Source organism: Rhea americana, unplaced genomic scaffold, assembly GCF_003343005.1.
Source record: "Rhea americana isolate MKP2758 unplaced genomic scaffold, rheAme1 scaffold_59, whole genome shotgun sequence".
Taxonomy (NCBI): Eukaryota; Metazoa; Chordata; class Aves; order Rheiformes; family Rheidae; genus Rhea; species Rhea americana.
The window spans coordinates 2511914-2537524 of record NW_028186745.1 but is presented as its reverse complement, the minus strand read 5'-3'; the positions used below and the strand labels follow the sequence as shown (position 1 = coordinate 2537524).

General features: G+C 35.7%; 1 protein-coding gene across 9 annotated transcripts in view; it reads right to left on the bottom strand.

Annotated features, from left to right (window-relative positions):
• Positions 1 to 25611, bottom strand: part of DMD (dystrophin) — a 1137868-nt gene that overhangs the window by 891491 nt on the left and 220766 nt on the right. For all 9 annotated transcript variants that reach the window (XM_085319436.1, XM_085319439.1, XM_085319437.1 and 6 more), the window contains exons 5-7: positions 24649 to 24741; positions 19691 to 19863; positions 9291 to 9409 (exon numbers count right to left, since the gene is read on the bottom strand). In XM_085319436.1, the coding sequence (XP_085175562.1) occupies positions 9291 to 9409; positions 19691 to 19863; positions 24649 to 24741 (385 nt within the window). The remainder of the gene's footprint in view (positions 1 to 9290; positions 9410 to 19690; positions 19864 to 24648; positions 24742 to 25611) is intronic.

Genomic DNA, 25611 nt, shown 5'->3' with positions numbered 1-25611 from the left:
CCAGGATATTTTAACACACTTACAGGAATGATCTTTTGGAAAAACAATGCTAAAACACAGTATGAGTAATGATCAACAGAAAATTACACATAATGTGATACAGTGGCAAAGAAACCAATGTGATTATTTGTCAGAGCAGAATAGTGATTACAATCTGACGGACATTTCTGTGGCATTGTGACTGCAGAATATTAATATAAACCCAAACACTCACACAGAACTCAGGAAAATAAAAAACAACAAAGCAAGGTGGGCTTGTAAATCCACAGGTACTGAAAAGGACCGTGCACTAGAGTAATATGGTCTGCTTGTGCAGACCGGGAGCTTACCTTCAGAAGTAGCATTTTGAATTTAAGTGAATGAGTATTTAAAAAATTGCAGAAGACACAGGTTTAAAATCCACACAATTTATAAAAGAAAAGATCCTCARAAGGCGGGATCATGGTGTATCAAACACCTGTGTGTTCACCGTGAACCTGCAACAGCCAGCTTCACCATCAGGCTCAAATCTGAAGACTGGTATCACTGCTCATCTCCCCCCTCTACCCAGTTCTTGCTCTAGTGCCACAACACAGACAGACTCACTCTGTTCCTTCCCACCTTGGAAGCAGCTGGGCAGAACACGCAGGTAAGAAATGAGGGTAGACTTAACAGTACGTCATTCACAATAGTTTCAGCGTTAGATGAAGAACAGKAAGTGCAGTCACTGAAGCTTACCAATGTAATGAAAAGCACAGTTACAAGCTATCCGATAGTTTCATCCATATTTTATTAATTTTGTCTAAATTATCACTGAAAATTGCAGATGAACATAATGATCATCTGTAAATATGAGAATACTTATGCTCTACTTCATCATGCTAATAATTCCCCTACTTTCATTCATATCATTCATAACATTTTATAGATATCACCACTGTAAGATTCTTCATATATTTTACATATATTTTAATTCATTTCTCACTTCATCGGTTTTATGCATCTAGACTTATCAAATCATCTACGAAAGCATATACACCCTTTAAATAGAATCTAATATTATTTGCGTTAGTGTGATTTTCAGAAGTATTTATACAGCCATTAGCAGAGTAATAAGACATGCACGTSGCACCCACATTTCTGATACACCCTGAGCTATCTTTCCTTATTTTTTATTTTATCTTTATTTTTGCTGAATTGTGTATTTATTGAAATACGCACACACACACACACACACATATATATATACACAGAAAGATGGACAAAACTTTAGTATATATCCTACAGGAAACCATTTTGTCTTAGAGCAAAATAGATTTTTTCCAAACTATAAAATCTACCTTTACTCTATTTCCTTCTCTTTTGAAATATCTTTAGAAATTATCTCCAATATTTCCTCTCTGTCAAAGCTAACAAACTTTTCATCTTCATGCTTTAAGTCTCCCTTCCTCCTCACTGATGTTCAATTATTGCTGTTCATACAACCTACATGATCTCCTAAATTCCTGTGTTTCCTCCACATGCTCTGGATTTTTGTTGTTCATCAAAGTATTGAGCGGGCATTGTCAGTGAGAAGGCAACAGAGAGACTCGGGGCCCTTCAGAACAGATGCAGAGCTCCTTGCCTTGCCAAACATACAAGTAGATGTGCACTCTTCTACGGTCTTCATTTGCATTTCATACACAAGGCTTCTTGACTGCTTTAAGATCAAACTGGTTTTTTAGTGCTATCTCAAAGGATGAATCTTTAGTAATACTGCAACAATGAAATAATGTTTCCTAAATCCGTTTTCTTTTGTTTTGTTTTGGGTTTCTTAATGAAAACAACGATGATCAGAATATTTCAGAACAAATGACTACAAGAAAGATTGCGATTATGGCCTTGATAGCTGCCTACAATAGTATCAGCAACGTGACATTGCTAGAGAACGCTTTATAATTCAAGTTCAGTGCTCCACGTGGTGATATTACAGTCTCTCACAATGGAATTCCAGATTATTTTATAATCTCCTTTATAACATATGTGCCTTGTCAAATTAAATCCTAGTTATTTCAGACTTTCTCACTGGGGGAGGGCCTGTTTTTTCTTAACAGTCTTCTAATGCAGTACCCCTCAAATAACTTATTATTTCCCTTAAAATCTGTAAAAGTTCCTGACTGTGAGGTAGTCTCYTCATAATTAAACTGCCCACAGGTCAGTGAGGTGGTAATAAACCTATTCATAAATATGGAAGAGAAAGTGGTTTTAGATGAAAGCTCAGAGTTCAGTAAATTAACTGTTTTTGATGGCTATTTCTATTTCCTTGAAACTGCAAAGAAGAAGTAGGACTTTCATCTTATCAGTAGGAAAAATAAGAACTGTAATACAATTTGGGGGAGTAGGGTAAATACTTCTCAAAAGGAACRTTAGAATGAAATATCACAATGGAAATGTGGATCAAGCTAGGAGACCCTTGAAAATCCTAATTCATATTACAGATTCATTCAGATAAAAGTTTAACTACTGCACTAYTTACATATAATAAGTATATGGAATTCACTGTATATTCTTATCTTTATTTTTGAAAATATCTCCATAGCACCTTTCTCACTCTGTCTTTCAGAGCTATGCTATGAACTTAAGACAAAGTACAAGATATGGCATGACCACACGTCCAGCACTTAGAGTGGCAATTTGTAGTGACATATAGTAGAGCAGTAGTTAGAGTTGTGCTTTTAGGGTTGTACTTCAATACCGTAACAATAGCTATGCAAGTCCACCTGCTGCTTCAGTTCCACTAGAATGAATGTTTGAAGATTAGCAGAATTCATGCACCAGAACATAAGTAACAGTTGAAGAGACTAATTCAACATATTTTTCCTGAATTTTTTTAAAAAGGARCTATTTTAGATAAAAGCAGCAAGGAGAAGTGATTAGGAGTGYTTAATTCTTTTTAAAGGCTTTATTATTTTCAACTTCAGAATAGTACTGCTTAAAGTTAGCAGTTGCTCACTGACTATTTTGATATTGGACATAATTTTGGAAGTCAATGTCTGAAAATATTCAGTAATCATACWTTCCAGGAAAACAAACACTTAAACTGCACAACTGCAGAATATCTGAACAGACTAGGTAATAATGCTAAGGAAAAATGAATTAGATGCTTAAATAAACTGTCAAAGTCATTGTATCTAGCTATGCTGCAATTAATATCTTGATGAATTTGAAATACAAGCAAAAGCAACCCCAAAACTAGATATCTTAATAYAGATAATCTATGAATTTTATTACTAACCTAATCTTGTCTGACTCTCAGAAAAGGAATATGTTTTGTTTTACATTACCTAGCTTTTATACAGTTGTTCAAATACTGAATGAATATTGAATATTTGGACCAACAAATATACAAAGAGAACTCTCAAAAACAAGTCACCTCTTGTCACTACAGATATGGATAAAGGGCATTAAAAGTGTCATTGATCAGATTATAACCCATCCCGAATATTAGTAATTAGCATTACTAACTGGCATTGGGAGCGAAGACTCCTGCAGATCTACATTTAATTCCATAGTTAGTGTAATAGTATCTATGCCACTTGCCCAGCTGARAATTTACTGCTAGGAAAAAGCCAGTGGCATTAATTTAAAAGGCATCTCCAAACCTCTCCAAATGTTTTTTTATATATAGTCCAGCCCAACATTCTGTAACTAGTAACTTGTTATTGGGACCCCTATATAGATCTTATTATTATTTATCCAAATTATTTCAGGAAATGAGAAACAAAAGAAGCGTAAAAAAAGAACAATACTTTTTTTTTTCTAACCATCAAAGTTTGTGCGCAGCCCAAGTTATGATTTTTAAATTTTATTCTAGCATTTTCCTTGACTGCTCTGCGCAGTACAATATTGAACATACCTTTTCTGACTCTCCTCCTCCCCTATTTCCTTTTTAATAAACACTAACACCATACTAGGTAAAACCTTTCTAAACTTTACGGTATGCTGGAAAACAAGTATCTGCTCATATTGTACTCCCTTGACATCAGCCATATATGAGAAYACGAGCAACAAGATAAACAAGAAAAACGGCGTTACCAATATACACAAGTACTGGGCACCGACAGGGTTAACAGCTTYGTGAACTACAGGGCTGCCCGGTTTTTCCCTCTCCACTCTGCYCTAGGTGCGGTGCAGTCCATTACTATTGCGATGCAGAAGTTTGCAAAGTCAGGATCAAACAAAACTGGKATCAAATGGAAAACTGGCTGAGTCTCATTATCACTTCATAATRCTGCCAAGAACTCATGTCATCAGAGCAAATTAAGGGAAAAATATGGAAAAATGTGACYGAGATAGATTAAATGAAGTTTTATCATGCTACACTGTAAATTGTAAGAAACTGGATAATTACTTCACCCAAAAAGGACAGCTGAAATACCATTCTACAACTTCACAGCTATTTATTATTGGGCTAGCGCAAATGATCTGAGACAGCAGGCCCTATTGCTGCTCCGTGCTGTGGGCATTTCTCCTGAAGATCCTGCACCACCATGCGACAAGTTTTGCCATCAAACAATTGCTATTGTACAGCAATGGCATACGGGAAAATTGCAGAAACCTTTTTCTTTGACAGAAATACAGCTAGCAGAGGGCAGCGGAAGCTATAGGGATATCCTCATTTTGCCAGCCGGCTGATGCTGTCTGTGCCCAAAAGGCAAGTATCACTTTAAAGATGATTATGTCATATTTAAATATATAATAGMCATACTTAAATGAGGAGGAAATGCAAGATGTTATAGCATAGAGTACCAACAGAATCATTGCAAGAATCTTCTAGCAAAATTGTCGAACCAAATATTTGCCTATTGAGATTATTGAGCTACTGAGATTAGGTGCTGGAGGCAACAATCATCTTAGTTCACAGGTAAAATTAAATATATATCCAATAACATTCAATTATTATATGCTGCTGAGCATAAGGCATTTGTTTACTGTTTACTTTTCTTATGCTATGTTTGGAAGTATTTAAAAAGATGCTATGAATAAGAGAGTCCCTCTGATAGAGCTAAGGCCAGACCTGTTGTCCACTTTGTATCAAGTGTCCAGAGMCAAACAGATCCTAAATTACATTTCACCAGGGTTATATATTTCTTTTCTGCTAACACTCGCTTATAAAATTTGCCAATCAACAGACCAAATGATTACATTCAAGGTTTTCTCCATTTCTACGACATTTGCAACTGCCTTCCAGAAGCCTATGAAAGTGCAGAAAGATATGAAAGAACAGATCTTGGAGCATTATGTTTTGTTTGTTTAACTTCCAAGACTGTAGACTCAATTCCCAAATCAAGACTTTTTTTTCTTTTCCTTTTTTTTTCTTTTAAAAGTTTGTTGTAGCAGTACAGCATTACGTTTTAGTAGGGCATACTGGACACAGAACAAGCAACACAGTTGCACTTAGTACATTTTCTGACCCACGCACATTTTCAGATCCACGTTCCTCCACAACCGCAGCAGGGAGGAGATCCAGAAGAACTAGTTAACTATTAAAAGATGTAACCGCAGGTATTAGGCATTATTAAAAGACACAGATTAATCTTCACAGCTGGAGTCAATTTTTAAAACTTTTATGTTCATATGAATTATAATTATGAATGTTGACATCATTTGGTTTATGCTCTTAAGATCTTTCAAGTCTCTTCCTGAAATTAGCTAAAAGTTAACACATACCAASAAAAAGACTGCAAATATCTCCATCACCTCTCTCATTCCTCATACACAACAATAATTTAGAACAATAAGCAAGGAAAATAGGGAGGTGAGGACCTTGCCTTTCAAGTTCATATTCTTTAGAAGAAAAATATACACAGAAGGTTATATTAATTGTATCTAAAACACCCTAACCTGAAGAGAACAGTTGGCCATTAAAACCTGAGTTATTTATATTGAAAACAACTGACCAAAATCTTTTCAAAGGTCAGCAACGCAAATTTAAATATCAGAACTCCACAACAGACATCATGAAGGTGCACAACATTTGTTCAACTTTTTTCCAAGTTATTTGCATTAAGAGAAGAGGTCTTTTTTTTCCCTTTAAAAGAAATCACATAAAAAGAAAAAAAAATCACCTTAAACACACTAATATAGAACAATTTTTCCATGTGCCAGCTCTACTATTCAAATCTGAACAAAAATTGCTATATTAAAGTGACTTGTTGGCAACCTTATTGCATGGAATTTGGAGTGGGATATAATATGACTAGATACTCACAAATATTCTTAACATGCAAAGAGAGGTAACTATATTTTTCTTCTTAAAGGATCACAAAAAATATTAACAAGATTTTAAACAGCTTAGCAGCATAATCAAAAATGTCTTACAACAAAATGTTTAAGATGCATGCATCATCAGTATAACTACAACTGGGTAAAAATCTAAAACAATGTTTTAATAGCTACTCATGATCAACAACTTGGAAACAAACTGACAACTTCATATCTAACCTAGTAAGCTAACATTTGGCTGAACGAAACCATTTACTTTTCAAAATGTAATTGCTAAACCTGAATCCCCAGTCATCTGTTTCAAGATGTGATCTCAACGAGCAGAAACTTTAGAGCACAAACAAACAAAAAGACCTTTCTTTTTTTACCTACGTTATGTGATTTCAGGAGAGTATCACGTTATTAAATAGCAGCTCCTTTTCTACACAGTATTTTCAAAACATGAAAACAGAACTAACACATTTAATTAACAAAAACATTTTTCAAAGGATTTCACAGATTGCATGCGTGTGTGCTGTACTGACATAATTTCAAGTTATGTTAAAGTAATGTTTCAGCACTGAATGTATGTCTCCTTTTTGTTGTTACTAATATTTTGTGGGTGCTTTGTAGGTCCTTTTGAACTAACAGCCAGAGCACTGAGAGTTTGTCATCACACAATAAGTTAAGAGAATTTTGAGAGGTGGCAAATATACAAAATAAAATTACARAAAAAGGATGCTACAATGTTCAAACAGAGTTCTTCACTTACTGATACAGCAGTAATTCTACTTACCAGTCTAGGGACAAATTTGTTATCACTTTCAAGACAGATTTTTTTTTCTCCTGAAAATTACCTACAACTGTCATCTGGCACAAGGCAGAAAGGAGGTAAGTATAGTTCAACAGATTTAAAATCAGAGATGGTCAAAAAGATTTACTTAAATGCACTGAACTGGAAAATTGAGATACTAAGTTTACTTTACAAATAACAGAATCAAATGAATTTTAATAAACAGGTAACCATCAGGTATTGGCAAACCAAACTGTTGTACTTAAACAAATTCAATATAAACAGGCACAGAATTCATTATTCTTTTTAAAACATTTGCAGTTTTTTTTATTTGGAGAGGAGAAAAAGAAATAGGTGGCAAGCTCCACAATTCTCCACAATATTAAACAGCAAATAATTATAGCACACATTTGGAAAACCACCAAAGTTGGAGAGTTTTTCAGCTGTTGGCTAAACAACTACAAATAAATATCTTTGCCAAAAATAGAATAAAACATCCAATTAAAAAATGATCTGTGCATCCAGAAAATAACCTATTAGCTAATGTATTTTAAGAAGAAAGCTCAACCAAATATAGCAGTCTGCAGCTATATCTATTCAGTTGCACAATCAAGTTTTCAATTCCAAACTCATTCAGAGCCTATGAGCTGCATCTCGTGCTTCAGCACATACCAAGCCCATCCCTACTCTGATGGCCCACAACAGTTCAGTGCTCGAAATGGAAGGTGATGTACTAGCAAACACTTCTTTCTTTMTTTATTTTTTTTTACTGAGTACTTCTTCTGCAGGTTCCAGTGCCAAAACCTAATACCTTGCTGGTATAAGTGGAGCTGTTTGACTCCATACCAGAACGAAACAGAGGAGGAGCTCAGTAAGTTTTCACCATTGAGATGGCAAGTCCCTGTCATCTTTGACTCGCAAGTTTTTGTTGCTGCTCCAAATGTGAGAACTGCCTAAGACATGATGTTTCTCTTCTAACTCTAGGCAGTGCAGAATATCACTGTCCATCCCCTCTAAGTTTTTCACTTTACAAAGCAGCAGGGTTATATGCTCTGTCACAAGAGCGGAGAACTTCATGATGTTGAACTACAGCATAAGCAGACAGGTTTTTTCCTGTAATTCTGCTATGTAAATATAACAGATACAAGGATATTAGTGCAATCTTGACATATACCCTGTTATAATTAAACAGTAAGAGACCTGATGCTAGGTTTTAAGACTCATTCGTACATTTTGTTAAATCCTGGTTCTTTCCATCTAGAATTCACCCTGAGGTCAGCCACTGAGTACTGTACATAACAACAGTACATATCAAACATATGAAAAGATTGCATTTGTTATTGGCATAATAGGCAAACTGGTAGGAACCTGAATGAAAACATAGCATATGGATCACAGTATGGAAGAAGACTGTGTATACAAAAAAAGGCACACCTATAAAGTAAATACAACAGCTTCTCAACATTTTGTAGTAGTAAAGAATGTTTTGGAAATGCTTTATCTCTGACAGTAATTATTTAGCCTCTCATAAATAAAGGAAGTAGGGCAGAGGATATACAGAAACAGACAAAATTAACAGGACCCTTCCAAACATGACTGCATAAGGAAATACAAGAGAGAAAAGAAATTTTCAAAATGTCTCACAATGAGATTCAGTTTAACTCAACAAATATCAATAATCAAAAACACTACAGGCCTAGGCCAATGATGGTATTTAATCCAAAATTTACATCTAGAACAATTARGAGCTAAAATGAGATAACAGGAAATATGCAAATCTATTAAATGTGAGACAAAATAATAAGTAATAYACAATGAGTGCTGTCATCCTGACAAAATTCAGTATATAGAAGATATAAAAGCARTATTTTTAAGCTACATGTACCTAAAGTTTAAATTCACATTTTGGATATATAATAAAAGACAACTCAAACTCATGTTCTCTCTTGAAGATATAAAAGCTGCAGATGTGCTAAGTGTTTTAAATATGTATCAGCCAGCTATTGAGACAGCTTACATTCAGTATACACACACTAAAACTCTGGCCCCAAAGCTGAAAAAAAGTCACTGTAGAGTCTGTACATAYAAAGAGCTCTTATGCTATTTCAGTAGTGAGTAGTTAACATTAATACATAAATAACTAAAGGATTTTTCTTCAGTTCATGATTTCTTTCAAAATGTTAAGTTCTTGTGCAAAGAGCTAAAATTCATTTACAACCAAAAGAATGGAATAATTCATTTTCCGTCTAGAAAAAAGAAYATAATTGATACTAACCTTCAGGATCAAGAAGTTTTTCTATGCCCAAGTGCTGCCTGGCTATGTTGAATGCATGGTCTAATCGTTGTACAGGTGACTGCTGAGAAGCMACAGCGTTCCAGTCAAATAGGTCTGGTCTAAAGCAAACAAAAGGAACAGTCAATTTCTTTTTTGTCAGGATTAAATTTAATTATATATTTCTATTACTATCCATCCAGATCAGTGACCACTTTTCTATTTATCTTTTTTAAACCAAAAAACTTGTTCAGTCTACACTGGAACTGAAGAAGCTTGGTATCTAATGGATTTGCATCCTATGCTCATCCATGTCCAGCCCCATTACATCAACGCTATTTCTTCATTCCCAGTAAGTTCCACAAGCCTATAACCTCATTCCTCAAAATCTGCTATTTTCACCCATACTCCTCTGGTCCTGCCACTACCCAAAATGTCCAGAACAGCTCGCTTGCTCTCTTTCAGTCCTAAATTCTGCCTGGGTAAGAAGGGTTATGYGCCGTGGCTATGCACACTGGGCTTGGCTCTTGGCAGGCCACGCAGGACAGATAAGGGCCGGCTCATTTTGCTGCCTTCTTTTGCTCTCCAGGCAGTAGCTTTTCACTGCAGTTCTAAGAAGGCAATTGCTGCTGAGAATTCGAGCTCTCATATCCGACTGAAATTGGTCAACAGCTTCAAGATGTCACAATCTGGGGACACAGGTAGCATAACTGCACACATCACTTTTCTTAGGAAAGCCTTTAGAAAAAGGCATACTTTTCAGATGGGTATGGAACTGGAGTCCCATCACAGGTTTTAACTGACATGAGCAAAAGCCTAGAGCACAATTTAACTGCTATTACAGGAAAAGGCTGAACCAACAAAATTGAGTTATAGTTCAGATATACAATCTGAGACTTTACATTATCATTTGCACCATATAAATAATGTTAATATACTGTGATCACTGACATTTCAGCTAATATTTATCCATTACAAAATCAGAATTTGTTATCAGGCATTCTAGAAAAAAAAATTAATCAGGTATTCTGTAATGTGCACATAATAATATGAAGGCAAACAACTACACTATATGATTTGGATACTGTTCTTAATCAAAAAACACTTAAATATGTAATTCTACTTACAGATAAATCAAGTATGTTATCTTATCATAATTAAAATGTTTCAATTAGTTATGAAAAATTTGCTTACATTTTTAATAATTTTAAAAGTTAATTTTAAACACTGTCTCTCGTAGTTGTAATTGGTGGCAAAAAATATTGACTGCATCATACTGCAATAACTTCAAGACAGCAAAGGAAAAATGCTGTATGTGGTAGTAATTTTCCAGTTACAAACTTTTGCTCTCTGGTTTCTTCTGAAGAGAGCGAAGTGATTTACATAGTAAAAAGTTATAAACTATTTTGCTTCTCTGTGCAGAGTTTCCAAATGTTAATTAAGAATAGTGGTATTGCCCTTAGTTTCTCCTTGCCGGATGCAGAAAGACATGAAAATATTAAATTTTGCTGGGAGTAGGAGAGGGAAAGTAAAGGAAACAAGAGGTGATTAGCTCTATTTCTAGTAATGAGTATAAAATGTCTGTGATCTGATAGATTATAGTTTATGTACTAAAATACAGCCATTTTCAAAATACAGATTACGTCTACGCATCTTTTCCTTCTACCTACATCTTACTCTACAGGTATACGCAAAGTCTCTATTTCTTTATTCTCTCCAAATGTAACACTTTGGCTTGCATACAGCACAGAATGCATAAGCTCATAAAATAAAATTTAGCCAAGGGAACATTACAGTAATCACAGAGTTATATTATGACTTTCTTAAAAAAGTCTTGCTCAAAATAAACGTATAGAGACCGTAGTGCGGAAAGATTAATCACAGAGATGAAAGTTTTTAGGACAAGGAAAGAACAATATTGGAAAAACCTCCTCTTTGCCCCAAAATATTTTTGCAGTGATTTGAAGTCCTAATCACATGTATGTTACTCTGAGCAGCACATTACACAATCATGGCTGTGTTGGCGATGTGAATTTTATATATAGGAATAAGTTTTCTCCCAGCCCATCAGGATTCCACTAGGGAAAAATTTAACATTAAGTACTGTTTATTGAAGGATGACACAGTATTGTCTCATTCCTCTTGAGAAATGTTTGTCATTATAGATACTATTACAGATATTCAATTTCACCCACCCACCCAATATTCTCAAATACATAATATAGGAAGCAAATTTGAAGTTAATGGGTCCAGGTAGGCCATTACCATACCATCTCAATATAAGACACAGAGAGGACAAAAATATTTTTGTTTGTTTGTTTGTTTGTTTTAGGCCTCAAACATTCTTACATGCAAAAGTTTGATTAAGAAAACAGTTTTGGATAATGTCACATTATAGAACATCTTTGCTGAATTTGCGTGCTTAGCAGCTCTGTTGCATATGTGTCTGTGTGTAGCATATGTAGCATATACAGCATCTCACTTGTGCAAAAATGGCAAAAATTGGAACTTTCTGAGAGGTAACTATAAAAGATAAGTAGTAAGAGCTCCTCAGTAAAGCACTGACTGCTTTCTTATGGATTTTCTTCATATTGTAAACATAAAAAGAAAAGAGAGTGTTGATTCCAAGCCAGCTCAAAAGTACATAGCCATTTACTGCATCTCAGCTCTGAGAGCACTAACTTAATCAAAAACAAAACATCTCCTCCCATCACCAACCCATTCGAAAGCTCTCTCTATTCCAAAAGCAATTTAACTCTCCAGATTTCCCCCTTTCTTAAGAAAAAAATCCTCGAGTCCATACACATACACACACCTCAGTGACCCCATCTCTAGAACATGAGTGCCGTAACAGCAGTTTGAAATGTCAGCCTCTCGGTGTGATGTCTCGGCAGATGTCTCGCTGTGTATATTTAAGGGACGACACTGCCAAGTACCATCGCCAGAGAGATTACAGCAGAAACGATTTTTAAGAACTGTGGTAGGTACATGGCAAATAGCTTTTAAAAATCCCTGAAACATCAAAACAGAATTTCAGCCAACAACTGGCTTGCTGAGGAGTTTTAAATATAGGTGTAAGCAGATGTGAAATAGTAGAGAAAAGATATCAAAGGGATTACTGATTCTCAACCTTTGATTTGCTCTCCCTGTGTTGTCCAGATGGTACAAAGGGAGAGGAGATCTGCTCTCAAGTCTGCAGCTTCGTTCATCTCTGATAGGGAGTAAAGCCCAGCAGACAGAGGTAGTGGAGTTCACTCCTCTTCCAGAAAACCAAAGAGCAGGCCCATGTTCAAAAGAGTCAGGAGCAGCTAGAACATGTTGAGCTCCAGTAACCCACTAGCTGATTAGCTAAAGTAGCACTGACCTTTCCATAGTTTATAACGACATTGTGGAGAGCCAAAATTGAGAGCATTTACTGTTTCAAAGAGAATTTTTATACTGTAAAATCAGAAGTTACATTGATTTTCAGGTAATTTTTGTTCTTGAAGTTCTTTCCTAAAACTAAACAGAAAGAAAAAAAGGAGAAAACAAAACTGGTATTTTTCAGAATATATTTGCAAGGAAAATACCTGGTCATTACCTATAAAAGAGAATAGGTTTTTTGTATGCCAATCGTATAACCTATGAAGCAGTAGATCACTGAATGTGAGATAAGGGAATCTGGAGGAGCACTATAAGGCCAAGAAAATCCAGCCATGCCTTTACGCAGAAAATTAAAGTCATGGATAAGACCAATCACAACCACCACAAAAGCAGCAGGCTACCATCAGATTTAAAGCAAGCAACAAAACAAAACTCAGAGGCAGCCGACGACCATGTTCAGTAACTCCAGCCCAACACAACTCTGTCCTCCCAGCGTCAGCCCTGGCAGTCAGGCAGACTTCTAAGAGAAACACAGATTCGTGAAAGCCTACTCTTACTCTTCCTCAGAGACCACCTACTAAATCTTCACCAATAATGGAAAGCTAATTCTAAACCTACAATAAAAAATGAGTCCAGATAAAGAAATTAAGACAGAAAAAAAAAAGCAGCTTATAAGCAGTGAAGAAAAAAACAGGATTTCTGGAAGTCTGCTTCTTTACCTACTTCAGATATGTTAATTCATTCAAATAAGGTTTTTCCATATGAACAGGAAATTAATAATGCCTCCAAGATATGTATGGCAGTGAATCCTGGAGTGGTGATGAATTCTGTTAAGGTGTAAAGATTCAAGGAAAGTAAGGAAAATAAAGTAGAATGAAGCTGGTCAAACATACTGCTCACTTGAAACATTAAGTCACCTAATAACAGTACTAATTTTAATACATAATACATATTTCCATTTCTAGATTAAGAAAAGAAATGCTAAATCAGAAGGACATAAAGAGGAAAAAAAAGAAAAAATAGAATTTACATAATCAGTAAGATTTTTCCCCCTTATACTTCAAAGGGAGAGTTTAGAAAGACGACAATGAAACATTTTGAAGATGCTTTCATATCGCAGTATTTTGCTGTAGTCCTATTGTTTTCATTTCTTTAGCATTTCTTAAGTGAAGCTTATCATAAGCCTTTAAATAGGCAACCTTTATAATTATAACTTTTACATAGCTCTCAGTAAAAAAATAATTATACAATGGTAATTATGAACATTACAAAAAAACACCATTCATGTATAATAGGCCATTTCCTTAAGCAGTTTTAACATCTAGCTAAGGGCTCCAAAGTAATTTAGCAGAAAAGCAACTTACAGATTTAATTCACAAAATTTTTCCATAAATGTAAGTGGAGAGGAGCCACATTCACATCATAAAAGTTATTGCCTCCTTTTTAAGAGAAAAGTTGTTTCTTCATCACTGAACTTTCTATACAAGAAAATTTGCGGGTACCTCCAGTTTTCTCACAGTTTAAACAAACCAGCAGCCAGTAACACAGAGCAGCAGGCAATCCAGTGACCTGTCAGAATAGAAATATTCTCATACATTGTCACCCTATCGTCTTCTGCTTTCCCTGTAGTGTACTAAGGCACGCTTTGCTTCTACAGTTCTTTCTCCCTCGACAATCTGCAATCCAGAAGCAGACAGCTGCAGTGAAGTGCTGATTTCTAAGGCAGTCACCCAGTCTAAGTTCAAGCAAATTTAAAGAAGCAAGAAGGAAGCTAATGAGTGCTTCTTGCTCCCACTTGAAAATCTTGATTAAAAGGCCATAAATAGCCCGAGTAAAGTTAGAGGAAAAAGGCAAAGATCTTTCTGAGACCCATATGCAGCTACAGAGTCTACCAGAAGTTAACAGGGAAAGTCTTCTGTGATATAGAGCCTGAATTAGGGACAGTATCAACAGTAGCAGGACTGACCTCTCTTCCTTACCACAACAGTTTATTTTTCTGATATTCCTAGGAGGATGGTGCCACACCTTTTCTTGTTTATTCAGTACAACTTAGAACATACTGTTCATGGCAATGCATCCTGAGTTTATCTTTTTATTCTGAAAATACATACCTTGGGTTCACTAACATGCCCTTGCAGCTTTGTAAAGTAGCCCAAGCTCCACTGTTTCTCACACTCAGTATTAAAAGCAGAGCAATAGCTATTGAGCATAGGTATCCATAGAGATAAGGCAATTATACAAATGGGAATATCTACTCAAAGTAGGCTCTTGAAAAATGACCAAAGGGCATTAGAAATATCTGATCAAAACAAAACTGTCAGCCTCAGTAGGAGAAGACTGGCTTAAAAAACTATGAGAGATGATGCTTCCTACTGAGAGTACTGCTCTTGCAGCATGTTATGTCTGTATATTCAGTGGTTCATGCAAGTCTCTTACTTTCTTTTAATTCCTTCAAGAAGGCAATGAGCATTTTCATCCACATATGAATTCCACACTAATCTCTGAACCTAAAAAAAAAAAGTAAAAAAAAAAAAAAATCCTACCTATCTCAGAAAACATTATGTATGAGAAATTAAAATATCACTAGTTAAAGGACAGGGATTAATTTGCTGTATTTTTAAGACTTGTAGCTATCTAATTATTATCAATGTAAAAAGAACTATAAAAGACCATGTCAGTGGTTCACATAAAGCCAGTATCCTCTCACTGAAAATAACACTTAACTCTTCCAGCTACCAGGAGCTTAAGGAGTTTCTGTGTTGGAACATCTGTGCTTGGGCAGGTATGCCACTGTGGGACTTCAAAAGGTTATCTTAATTTTTTTCCCTCCATTCTTGAGTTTCTTGCATCTCACTCCAGAAAAAAAGATGACTTAGTACTACCTAAGATGTTTTTGGAGGGCAGATACTAAAATATAACAGTGGTACAAACAAAAGAGGCACCATAATACACTCCTCACTGTTAAGTTTAACAGTTTTCCAATGTGTTTATTCCTTGACAGCGAGGAATGGACTATGGTGAATATGTTTTCTGTCATGTAGTGTCTATCCTTAAACTTTTCACACCATCACTGTGTCTTGATACTTGTTGGTGAAACAGATAAATACTATTTAGTAACTGAATCCGTAACGAAATGGTATACACAGAAAACACATAAACACAATGTAGAAGAGGTTGAGGTTTGCTTTTTGGTTTGCTAAGACTAGGTGGAGTGATGGAATACACATAGTTAGTACCAATTACAGAGTGTTAACACCAAAACCAAGCAGACAGATAAAATTATCTTCCATTTTTATTTATTCCGTCAACTTCCTCTTGAAATTCTTTTCCTTTCCCTCACCTTGAAGTCAAAAGAAACCATCCACAGACAAAACTACTGCAACAAAAAGGTAACAGGCTGTAAACTGCAGCTGACAATGAAAGCTGCTTGAAGAATAAATCAAAGATGCAATAACTACAGTAAACATAGAATATAGTGTATAATGTTATTTATTTTAAATTTTATTTGTATTTCCTTCAAGATTGTTTGCCATTATTTGTTATGAGTTGTAAAACAGTTGTGTTTGCAAGAGAACTATTTTATTTCTTTGAAAATACATTAAAATATCATGTTTAAAAAATGTTCTGCTTACTGTATGTAATATTTTCTGGAAGTAGAACTGAATTAAATCTATTTTTAGTAAATTACAATTTAAAAATTCGAGCACTCAGCTAAAATTTCAGCTATGGTAATATATAGAACACAGTGTAACAAATCTTTTGATATAGTTATAAAAAAAGCTTTAAAAAAAGCCCCCTATTTGTAAAAATACTAGTGTGATTTAGCTATAAAGTAGAACTACCAAATACAGTAACTGATCTCAACAGGTTTGTACTTTATGTCAAAACTCATTGTTAATACTACACCATAATAACACTAGGTTGCACTGCTTTTATAAGCAAATGAAATAGGACCAAGTTTAGAAAAGAAAATACTGATGTATTGTGAAAGACTGACTCCTATTGACAGCAGAAAGAAATTACTTTCCTGTTACTAGGAAAGCTTCCCTCCCTTTAAAGGAGCCTAGAAACTATGGAAATTTTTGACTAGTATAATTATCCTTTCGGAATTGGTGGGATTTTTGTTTGTTTTATTGCTTTGTTCTTTTAGTAACAGATAGTCTAGGAACAATGCTAATGTTTGCAAAAAATACACATCCTAGCACCTGGCCCACCATCTGAGTTCATTATCACACCAGGTTTTCCAGCCGTGGCCAACCTTTTTTTCTGACTGACTCTGCTTTCTCTTCCAAAAAGCAGCTAAATGTAATGAAGACTGAGCACACATGCTGCAGACTGAAGGTCGAAATAGAAGTCTCTCCGGCTAAACTGAGAGCTGAACTCGAAGGCTTCAGAATAAAAAGCAGGAGCTACTATTTGCACTACAGACTACTTTTCACAGTTAAGTCATGAAAGTCTGTAAAGAAAGAATCCGAATGTGTTATTTACTTTCCCCTCAAATACTACGAAACTCACATTCTTGAATGAACTTTCATCTAAAACAAATTGTAAGATGTTGTTTGTATGATTCAGAACTATACACGGCCCTCTTCCAAAATTGCTAGTATTAGTCTTAGATGTGTTACTAGCGAATTATTCTACAAATGAGTTATAAATATTTCAAACAAGTACTTGCAGCACTTTTGCTCAATTAAAAACAACCTTTGGATGTGGCAAGTGAAGAGCATTACTGATTATACAATGCGATCACTTTGATTCCCCATCTCAGTAGTAGCCAAATGTAGTGGTTACTGAACATTTACCAAAGTAAAAATCAATATATCTAAAATATCATATTATAATTATGGTCACTGATTATTTTATCTATCTGTTAATTAGGTTTTCATTATAGAGTTAAGCAGCTGATTCCTTGTAGCAACTTATCCCTGAAAGCAATCGCCATCATGAAAGTAGAGCCACTCTGGAGATGCAGTGAATGCTGAAGGAGAAGCAGGAGGACTCATATCGTTATGAGTCCAGTTAAGGATGACGTTTTCCAAGCCTGTTAATCCAGCATAGACTGGCATTTCCACTTAGAGAAGCAGCCTCAGGAGGCAGCTTAACATTTTTACCTAATACGATGTAACTGTGGACTCCACTCACGGGAAGCAATATCACTCTTTCCCCCTTTTTGCTCTTCATTCCCCAGGCTTACCAAGGCCTAGATTTCATGCTCTCACTATTTATTTCCCTTGCATTGGATCACGGGACTGATCCAATGACTGATAGCAACAGAAAGTCAATCTGACCTGACAGAAAGATGGCTCACAAGAACAAATAAAATACCTAGATACTCCTGTTTTTAGTGGATTGGCTTGCCAAACCACCTGCCCTGGTACCATTGCCACTAGTTCTAAGAGGCACACAAGGCACAAAAGAAAAGAGTCAAGGATTGCAGGAAATTTTATTCTAATTTAGCTCCACAAACCCAGTTGTCCTAACACCTGCATAAACACTTGAGTCAAGATCACGAAGGCAGAAGAGCACCAGGCCCGAGCATGGCAGTAGCAGAGAAACAGCAGGATGGGGGTGTCACTTGCTAGTGTTTTTAGTAACAAATGCAGGTGAAAGGCTGCACTGAGACTTTTTACAGTATAATAAATTCTTCTTTAAAATGGTGCCTCGCTCCTACCATTACAACTAAACAATATTTGTAAATTGAAAGTTCCTGGACCTTAATTCAGTCAGGTCTATTCAGTGATCTCAGGCATGAACAGCCTCAAAAATTGACCTCAGAGCAAAAGATGCCTAAGTTTACACTGTGACTAGGATGGAGGAGTAAAGCATAGGTGGCCACTGTAAAAGACTGGGTGGCTGCCAGTGTTAGTTTTAGGACTGTTATAGTAAAGGACTTTATCAGTCAGCTTCATTTATAAACAGTTGCATAAGTCAGTGAAAATTTTGGAAAGAAACAGCTACAGCTCTTTGCTGTAGAAGCTGGGAGACATACATTGTCTCAGTCTATTGTAGAAGTATTTTGCCTGATTTTGAGCATTTAATGCAGCCAAGAATAAAAATTTTAAAAAAATTGTTGTTTGACTTGTACCACTACCTAGTAAATCTCTGTAATCTCTTACTAAATCAAATGTATGTATTTATTTGTTCAAAAAATCTCAGTTCTTACCAATAATTCAGAGCAGTCAGCTAGTTTTCAGGCCAATTCCCTTTAGGAGAGAGGTATAAAAGCTGAAGAAGACAGATCAGGGGCTTAAAATATTAGAAAATGAGTATTGTTTTAAAAACAGTAGTGGCAGCAGCACTACCAACTAGGCTTTTAAAATACATTAACTGTATCTTTTCGTTAAGCCGAGTACACTGAACCATGAAAGGACTTTGAAAGCTCTTTTTTCCCCCCTTTTCTTTTTTCTTTTTTCTTTTTTCTTTTTTTAACAGTGGAGACTAGAACAAGACTACCTCTGAGAGAGGAATAAAAATTCAAATCAGTTGGGCAATAACATGAAAAGTCTTGAAAACAAGTCCACCTTTTCCTGCTCTGTCCTTTCAAGGTAAATCCTTACTTTCAATCCAGCAACCATCAGTGGCTTTCAACAAACACTAAACTGTCCTTTTCTAGGTTTCTACAGAAAGATGTCCTCTTCCCTGCAGGACAACCTCAAAGGCTTAACTTCAAATCTCTTTCTTGCTCTTCTCAAAAGTTTCCACACCTGCATTCCTACTTCAGACCTCTACACAGGCTCTACACTGAAATACCAGAAACGGTCTGAACTGAGCATCTTCAGTTTCTCTGCAGGAAAGCTCAGCCCCTCTTATCTTCAAGAGGATTCAATCTGACACAGCACCCAGGGCAAAGCAAACAGGCAGCCTTTCAAAAGAATGCTGAAAAGTCCACATACAAGAAACAGGAAAAAAAAAAAAAAAGAAAAAACACAACTCCCCCTCCCCACTAACCATAACCCCCCTATAATAGGGACATCACCTTCAAGCCCTCTTACAGCCCTCTGTTGCAAGCTCACTGAAGCAACGAAAGCCAGTCTTCCTACCTGTGGCTGTGGAGGAGTGCGTTGAAAGCCAACCCATCAGACCAGCTACTGGTGAAATTGATAACGTTGACCTGCGGGTAATTCCGAGTTGACTGGCGGACCCAGCTCAGCAGAATCTTTTCACTGTTTGTCTGTTGCAGTCCAGCCATGATATTTTTCATTACATCTTTGACCTACAAAAAGAGAGAATTTTATCAGTGGTGAACTTATTCATTAAAAGCTGACTTTTTCTTTGACTCCCCCAAAATTCAGTTGCCTGCACTGAAGCCCTAAAGAAAACCTTCCTAAGTAATTACAGAGTGTACTTGGTGTCACAGTATACTGATAGCAGTGAAGTCTTCCTGTTTAAAAACAACCAATGTTGACTTCTTGGTCATCTTTTCTAATACATTCAGCACATTCATCACTGTGATACATAAAGTGTTCTGTGAAGAAACAGAGAAAGCACATTTATGTGCATTGTTTATGGGAATAGAGTGCATTTGAAATAAGTATTTTTCCTTGTAGTTTTCTTTTCTCTGACAAACATATCCTTAGTTAAGAGGATACATTGTAGCAAAGCTGATTAAAATGATGGAAAACACTCTTCTCATATTGACAGGGTTGAAATAAATACCAAGAAAAATAAACATGTTCAGAGGACAGTAAATAATGTTTTAGACCTAAATGTATGCCCTATATTTGCACGCATACATTTCAATGAAAAGGAAATTCAATTTTATATTATTTAAGGAACATTGTATGTGTTTCATTTTCTTGAATTTAATTTCATAATTAGTTGAAATTAGAGAAAGCTCATCCATCTACAGTTGTCTTTCTACAGAAAACAATTCTAAGGGGGCTTCTAAAAACATTAGTCTGGTGTTTGACATAGAGCCACTTACACATTTCTTAGCAGCTTCATCACCAGCCAAAGAGCACCAAAAGTTGTAGTAGTATTTTTCTTTAAAGTGTTCCTTTTTAAGTCACTGCTTTGTCGATTTAAATGTTTATTTAAGCTTAGCAGCTCTTTTAAAGTGTTACCTAAGATAAATGTAAGAACAAACGGAAAGTTGCCTATTGGTTCTCTTACTCAATATATCATTCATTATAATTCTCCAGTTGAATTGTTCATCGATCAGTTTCAGTGGAAGAAGAATATTTAGCACAGAAGAAACTTCATTATATGGGACACTTCGAAATTGTAAAAACTGTAAGAAACCATTTAGTTTTAAGTTTTACGTTTTTTTTTTTGGTTTTAGTTTTACTATTTAGTTTTAAATGCTTTATATATCTGTGTGAATATCTTGAGTTTCTGGTTAATATTTTCAGGAGAAAATATTCTGTCCTCATTATGGATAATTACCACAGTAAACAATTTACATAATTGAGAGAGAAGCTAAGACATCGGTCTCCTGCATTTCAAAACTAAAAGTCCGCCGCAAGGAAAGCTCAGCCACCCCCAACAGTGAGCAACTAAGTCCTCGTGCACAGGAGTGCATGGGCGTGCACGTGTGTGTAAGGGGAACCAGGAACATCGTGTGATATGAAGCTTGCCTTAATAAACAAATTAGTTTGCATTATACCTGTTTTGCCTGTGACTAACACTCAAGACACCTAACATTTTATACAACTGGTACTTGGCTTGAGGTTGCTAACCCTACAAGGGAGGGAGAAAGAAAAGGAAGAAAGAAGGAAACTGAAAAAGTTATTCACAACGGAAGGCGTTTTCACTTTTCTCCGTCACGTAGGAGTCTGACAGCTCCCTGAGAGAATGACTTAGTATTTTTTCACTTGCAATATTTCAGGTATTCTGACTGCATGGGTTACTTTTTATAGCCATAATCCTAAAAATTCTTTTAAAGGACATTTTAAAGAATTCTTTAAAGCATATTTTTGTACATGTTCAAGACATCCATCAAAATAAGGGATGTTCTTTGCTCATGATTCAAGCTGACGTGAGAGAACTGTTAGGATTTTGTTTCCACCACCACAATCCAGAAGAAAATGAAATGGTGACTCCAGTTAAAACACCAGTTCTGCAACAAGCATGCCTCTAGCCCCTGTGCTTTTAGTAGGCCTCCATACAAGCCTCTTGGAATGCATCTCCCTGAAATATATGTGTATTATTTCTTTTCTTTTTTTTTTTCCTTAAGAAAACCAGGATTTGGCTGCCATTTGTGTTTTACAAAAGATGTTTGTTGAGGGTTTTTTTATCCTACCCATCTTCCACACAGTTTGAAACATGGTCTTTTTTCCACCGTTCAGATATTCTTTGTCAAACGTAACAGTTGAGAAATTAATGGTTTGCTTTTGTTTTCATGTAAATGTTAATGAAGCCGTGAGAGTGGGATCACAGAGCTGTGAGGAAGAGGGCAGCAGCTTCAAAGAAATGGAGACTGTAATAGATTCAACACCATAAAGAGCTTTGGCAGCAGGTGCTCAACTCAGAACTACGGTTCAAATTGAGAGAAACTTTCAATAATAATCTGGAAAACAAGCTAAATAAGAAAGGACAGAATTGCCACGGGGGGGGGGGGGGCCTGAAAGTCAGGAGATCTTTAGTGAGTGAAAATGAGAGTGGCAAGGAGGAGACAAATCTTGGCTGCTGCAGTGCCTCCACAGCCTCCGCTTCTCAATGGCTGCTGAGCCTCTGGTTTTGCCCAGTCGCCTGCAATAAAACTCTTTAGCTGTCCACACAACTTGTATCTATTTCACACACGCATAAGGAAAAAACTCATCTAGGTGACTCTTCCCAGGACTGCAAGTTCTTGGAATCAGAAAATGAGAGGATTTGGAAAAGCAGGATTACATCATCAAGCATAAACTGCGTCACTAGCACGCACTCAACCAACGAGTCTGTGCGTTGCTTTTCAGGCCTCCCACACGCTCCAAATAAATGTAACAGGCTTGAAAAAAAATCACAGGCGGTAAGGTATTTTACTCAAATATTGTGCTGCACACATATCTTTGATTATCCTGAGTCCATAACTTAGCCTTTAACAACAGTTTGTCAAGTTTGCAGCTTCTTAATTCCATGAGTTACCTGTGATAGCCAAAATGGCACCAACACAGAAAAGCATCCAGGGCTTTCTTAAGCAACTTATAGCCTTCTTTCACCAGAAGTGCTGGAAAGATCTACCATAGTATCAAACTATAAACATAGTAGAATAATCAGGAACATATTAAAATATGTTCTTGTAAATTACTTCTAAACTTGAAAGAAAATCTGGGGGAGAAAAAAAAGATTTTCTCCATAAAGCTGTAAATAAGCAAATTCACTTTGAACTGTTCCAGTCCTGTGAGGTAAAAAGGTAGCATATGAATACCTCCTGACTTTTGTTTAAAAAGAGAAAAGGACAAATTCAAATCTGAATTTATATTATCTTTTTAATTTTTCAGCAGCAACATGATTGTAATATGTTTCTTGTCAACCATATTTTAACTTGCCTTTAGAAAAGAAACTGGAATAAATTTTATTCAAATTATAAATCTGCTTATTCAATTTTGAATAAAAGGAAAAGTCCAGAACTGGTATGGCAGTGCCTAGAAAGTATTGCACATTCTCACTTTAAATCAATGCTTTGCAGATACAGTCCCTGAACTTTTCATACACAATTAGTTCAACTGAAGTCACAGGTACTATCATAGTTGCTGTCACAGTTATCACTAGGCTCAAGATCAAGCTTGAAATGAAATACCAAAGTACTGCAAGCTGAATGAGGTACCGAAGTATTCCAAGAGCACACGCCTGTGGTCAAAAACCTGACCTGACAATAAACATGTTTATCTTTTGCGTATGTGCAAGTATGCCTTAAGGGGAATGCTGGGAAAAGGTGAAAGAAAAATTAATTAGAAAGTTGTTAATACCAAAGCATATCTTTAACATTTGACTTCAGAAAATATATGAACAAATCAGAATACAAATTTCAACAAAAAAAATTCTCATGTCAGTCTGTAATTCATATAAATGAAAACACAGTGATTCAGTGATTATTGGTAGAAGTTGCACAGCTAGGTTTCATATTTTATCTACTTTTAGAAAGAAATTTAGAACTATGTTTTGCCCTTAAACAAAGCAGTATTGGAGTGGGAGTGAGAGGTAGGCGTGATTAACGGTTTAAAGCTTTTCCTCACTGTTGTTTTCGCTACAGTAAATCAAGTAAAATTAGAAAAGAATAGCTCCTGCTTCCATGAATTATCTGTACATAATTTTTGACAGGATCGTACAATTTTTAAAGATAAGGTCTCTCAGGTTTTGTTTCCCACCGTCTTTGGTTATAATACTTACTGCCTGGGAAACAGAACCAGCACAAACAGTGACTCAGTCCAGGCTCAGGCAAACGCACAGACTCAGAGAATCTAGATGCTAATTCATTCTGAACTTTGATTTTACTGCTTTCTCAGAATTAGTGTGCCTAAGTGTCCTTATTTAGCATGTCTGCTCCTATAAGATTTGTATCATAATCCCTCCTTTCTCTCTAAAGAGAAAAGATGCTAAATGAGCCACGTCTGCTTATATAAATAGTGAGAGCAGCAGCTTTTCAGTGTTCTAACAATAATTCCTGTCATGATGTGGCAGTGGTGAAAAAGCAGCAAATATTATTATTCAATTAAAACATGAAAGTCATTCCTTTTTAAGGTATTAGAAAGAAAAATGGGTGACTATGAAAGCAGTATCTCCACACTGGTTTTGTCTATTCATTTTTATTCCTATGACTGTATTATATTTTCCATTGCAACATCTGTATGAAATTCAAGCCAGCAGAGTAATGCTAATGCTCCAGAACTATTTTATCTTCTTAAGATTCTTAATATCCTAGATAATATGTAAGCAGATTGGCATAAGATTTGCTAATTTAGTCATGAATGATTTGTAGATGATCTTATGTTGTTTACAATGTCTCTGTTTACTTTGTAGGTTGTGCTTGGATAATGATGGAAAAAGGATCAGTAGAATATGCAGCAATGCCACATACCTGCCAGTGGAGGATTATATTCCAAATCAAACCAAGGGTCAGCTTATGATTTCCATCCACAATGTCCGAGCTGCCAATATTTACCAAATCAACCTATTAAAGAACCAAAACATATTTGTAGGAGATTAACAGTGAGCATAAGAGGCTGGTGTGAGCTTCATTTGTTTGGTGTTGACTTCCTTTGGGGTGAGGGAGAAAGAGGAGTGGGCTAGGATATATCTCTCATTTGGTTTCTGCTGTTTAGTAAGCATTCAACTCATGTTTTATAAATGGCACAATTAATGTGCTGGCAAAAGCAAGGACCAGACAATGATCTAGAGTTCCAATTATTTCAGTTCAAATATGTTGTGAAAATTTACAATTAAAGTAATAGTTAATAATAATTTAAAGACCTTTTATATTAAACTTCTACCATTAAAATACACAAAACCAAAGGATGACACAGAAAAACTCATGTTACATGCTACATACATATGTTTTACATAATATACTTTGTTGAAAACAATACATATATTTAAACTTGTAATAAAGAACTAAGACATTATTCTTTATATTTAGATTAAAATAGAATTTATTTTACTTTTATTACATTTTCCAACACATAAAGCAAGGCAGGATGTGGTTTGGAGTGCAGAGAAACCATGACTGTGATTTAGGCAAGCCTTTTCCACATTACTTTGTCCAATAATGCTGTTTTTCCATAATTATATTATGCATCTGCACTTGTCACCCTGGCATATTCTTTCTTTCACATGTGAAATAATCCTTCACCCCCACTCCCTGTTTTTATGCTATCTAAGTAAGAATGCCAAATTCAGAGATGTGATTGCAAGAAAGTACAAGATAAGACCTGCACTTTAGGATGGAAACTGTGACTCTAAAGTTTGCATCCCCACTGTCTCATGGATGCAGTTTTTCATGGTCAAAACTGAGATTTACATAGCAAAGTCACCACTTTTCGCC